At 40.5% G+C, this 4,089-nt stretch overlaps 1 protein-coding gene across 1 annotated transcript in view; it reads right to left on the bottom strand.

Moving 5' to 3' along the window:
• Window positions 1-503: 503 nt before the first annotated feature.
• Window positions 504-4,089, bottom strand: part of LOC101857825 (protein RER1) — a gene marked incomplete in the record, with an annotated part of 19,157 nt that continues 15,571 nt past the window's right edge. The window contains 3 exon segments of the mRNA XM_013087640.2: window positions 504-852; window positions 1,656-1,791; window positions 3,487-3,571. Coding sequence (XP_012943094.1) covers window positions 763-852; window positions 1,656-1,791; window positions 3,487-3,571 — 311 coding nt within the window.

The raw sequence follows: 4,089 nt of genomic DNA, 5'->3' as shown, positions 1-4,089 counted from the left end.
TAAAAAAAAAGGAAAACTTGTAGTCTTGATTAGTGAAATTTTGAATGGTGAAAGGAACTGACTGTGAACTTTAAACTTCCACTCTAAGCAACCAGCCATGAGTAAAAAACAGTGAACAGCTGATAAAAGTTAAACTCAAACAACCCCACTGAAATGTCCGAACAGTCAGAGAAAATTCTGGGATTCCATGGAAATTCTACCAAATGCTCAGCCTACCCACCCACTGCCACCACCACCCCCTCCTGAGACAGATCTACTTCTCGATGCTAGAGAGTAACACTTACAGAAAATAAGGAGAGATAAGGACTAAGGATGTCTGAAAGGAAACGGGGTAAACCACACCAGAGCACCTGCCAGCCACCCACTCATTCTGTACCCACCTGAACCGCCATCAGGACTTGTAGTATTATGACACAAACGAAAAAAAAAAAAAAAATGACATACACATGACATTGCACGTAGCATTTTTTTTCTCTCACACCACATTTCCATCCCGTCTGGTCTTTTTCTGTTTTTTTCCTTTTCCCCTCAAACTTATAGACTTAAGGGTTTTGTAACAGCCTTACACACTTTCAACAACACTGGCAACCCTAACTGTTGATAACTGTGGTTGTTTCTGAAAATTAGCAACATATGTCTCCAGCCGCAAGCGTACTTGGTATGAGCCTAACTTGTGTGCCACATGGCACACGCACTCACACATTCAATTTCTCTTTCTCCCTCCCTCTCTCTCTCTAGATAGAGCCTAGCCTCCTGCTGACATTAGGAGGACACCACTTTTCCAGTATCCTCCTTGCCCTTGTAGCGTGCCTTGCCGTGAGAAAATGGAAGGTATCTGTACTTGATCATATGCTGGGGAAAAAGAGAAAAAAATTCCTCAATAGATATGACGGAAATGATCATAACTGTGGGTCTACATGACACACCCATCAACACAAATTTAATCATTTAGAAAGCAGACTCCTTTGACCCTGCCTTTCAGGGCCAATTCCAACTGAGAGAGAGGGGGGGGGGAGAGAGAGGGAGGGGTTTGGAGGAGGAGAGGGTGGTCGAAATTACGAGAGATGAAAACAAGCGTAATTATAACAGCACACTTTATAATCTTAGAAACATACGTAAAAAGACCAATCCGCATCATAATCACAGCGGAGAGCACAATCCGATGATTAAAATTTTAAAATAAAAATAAGGAAAGAGAATTTATTCCAAGGCAGAGCAACCTATCTGAGAAAGTCAAGTTTTTTTAATATATAGTTTCACTGGTTTGTTTCTTTTGTTTTACGGCACAATAAGGTCATACATTTGCACAAGATTAGAGGAGCTACAAGAGAGTAACAAACAAAAAAGGAGGGACGATAAGGACAATAAATGTTTGATAGGAAAAAAGGAGCAAACAACACCAGAGCACCTGCCAACCACCCACTTTCATTAGTTTGTTACACAAGACGCAGACCATATTTTTCAAGTGCCAAAGACAGGACAATGCATCCACACCCAAAATAGCATCTTTCAAAGAGGCAGAGCTACATAAGTGACAGATGTCAATAACAAGCATCACGATTTTTTCTCTCGCGTTTTCACCCAAAAAATGTATGAAACGTTTCGTTAGGCTGCTCTGCCTTAGAATGTAGAACATTTGCAGACCCTGTACTAACCTTTATCTGTCGCTTCATGGTGAGGGTGAAGAGGATGATAAAATACATGACCAGGATAGGCCAGAACACTGGGATGTTGAGGGCCTCGAAAAACGTGCAGACCATGGCCACCACAATTGCCTTGGTGAATGAATACCTGAGGACAGGAGACATCTCTACTTTTACTGACTGTAACTGTAAATGGAAGCTGTTTACACCCCTCCCCTCAACACTATTAAGATCATTTTGGAAGCGGCTGCTTCCACCTTGGCCCTCATGGCCAATCCTGGATGAGATGGATACAAAGTTCTTAAGTTCTAGCAGACACACGAAGATACTCAAAGTAATAATAATTTTCTAAAAGCTACAGACACACCCCAAACATTCTGAAACCACAAATGCTGCTAAAAATGACTTATATACAAACGCTAGAAATGGCAAGGAATCCGAGAAGCAAAACTGGGCCAGCAACAGTAAAAAAAACCCCGTCCCCAAAAGAAAAGAAGGGGGATAAAAGACACACAAAAAAGACACTACACCGTACATAAGACAATAAGCCACACAAGAACACCCATCCCTCTCTCGCACCTCCCTCCACTTCAAACATGTAAAAAGGACACGTCGCTTCAATTCAAAGAGAGGTAACAAAGAAAAACTTGCAGACTACGGCAATACTTGTCCAGTTACTTCCCTTGAACACCCCCAAATAATTTAATACATCGGCGTTCCTTCGCACAGAAGCAGATGACGGACACAGACCAAAACAACTACCAATCGCAAAACTTTGTCTCATCTCCATACTGTCCAGATCAGGGAGAGAAAAAAACCCAAAAAAACAACCCAAAAACATTCAAATAGTTTACACAGGTAAACATTCTTAATATGAAGTAAGCCCATTGACAGAGCACCTAAAACACAACACAACTGACTTTGACAGATCTAGAGCACCTTATCTGATCATGCATCTGTTGACACTTTTCCCCTCCCCATTTCAGTCCTTGAAAATTTCACGGACACAAAAGAAATTCAATAAGGAAGTACTGAAAGATGCACAGGTTGACTTACGCTGCTCTGAACAAATTAAAACAATGTTCCCCAGGGAAACCAATTTGTGAGGCGTGCTGACAAAATGAGTTACTTCTCGCAATCCACAAATGGAGATATTGGCCAAAAATTGACACTAGGGCCAAATTAGTAGATTTTCTATTCATGCCGTATTCTTTAAGTATAAAAAGCCTTTTATTATTTCATATTTATAAACTGTAAAAACTTCAGCTATAAGCGTGACGTATCTATTTCCATAGGTCTCGAATCCAAGAAGTAACTCATTTTGTCAGCACCCTTCACATGAATTTCAAGGACAGAAAAACAAATTGAATAAGGAAGTATGGAAAGAAACCCAGGTAGAGGTAGATTCCTCACCAATGAGAACAAATGGAAAACCACAAAATGCGGTTTCAAGGACTCTTGACCTGATGTAAACGGTTTAAGCATCTTGCACTCACAGGAAAATAGTAGGCAAACGAGACTGAGACAGACCCAGGGAAACACGTGGAAAACCTGAACAGATGGCTGACCAGGGAACACCAGGATAATATAGGATTTTGGAGAGCATCTTTCCATTGAAGAAAGGATTGACAAGTCACACTCTGCCATCCACATCTGTTTCATCTATTTACAACTATGCTTACTCTTGAGCATTGCTTCGAACGTTGAATATTTCAGTAGCTTATACAGCACATTCAGAGAACAATCTTTTATCCAACCCATTAACCCCCTCAAACAAAGAAGCATAAAAGGATACACCCCCCCCCCCCCCCAATAAGAATACAACAAAACCAAAAAGACATACCAGAATTTAAACTCCGGTAAGCGGCGCATAAATGGCCTGAACTCTTCATTGTTCCTTGTGGGTAATGAAGGTCCATCATCTGCATCTGAAAAACGATACAAAACTTTTGTACACAACCATTACCATAAACCAAACACATTTAAAAACAGACAGGAACCAGAAAAATTTTTTAAAAAGATTTCACCATAAACTATATCTATTCACAAAGTGACCAAGTTAGTGCATGCATAGTGCCTCTTCATATATGGAATTTTAAAAAAAAAGAAGTCAGGTCTCACCTTATAGGTTTATAGTGACAGCATGTGCCACCAGAGACGGCTTTCCCACAAAGTAAGGATAAAAGATTTCAGAATGCACCATTAAAGCTGTACATCAATGACTACACCACCCCCCTAACACTTCACATTTTACAGACACTATTTTTTGTACTATTATCTAATCCTGAGACAGAGAGGGAGGGAGGAAGAGAGTGAAGAAAGAGAGAGATAGAGAGATAGAGAGAGAGAGAGAGAGAGAGAGAGAGAGAGAGAGAGAGAGAGAGAGAGAGAGAGAGAGAGAGAAAAAGAGGAAGATATCGAGAGAGACAGATAGAGAGAATAAAAC

The sequence above is a fragment of the Aplysia californica genome, unplaced genomic scaffold (genome assembly GCF_000002075.1).
Source record: "Aplysia californica isolate F4 #8 unplaced genomic scaffold, AplCal3.0 scaffold00614, whole genome shotgun sequence".
NCBI lineage: Eukaryota > Metazoa > Mollusca > Gastropoda > Aplysiida > Aplysiidae > Aplysia > Aplysia californica.
The sequence above is the reverse complement of the archived record's forward strand: the minus strand, read 5'-3'. Positions and strand labels throughout refer to the sequence as shown.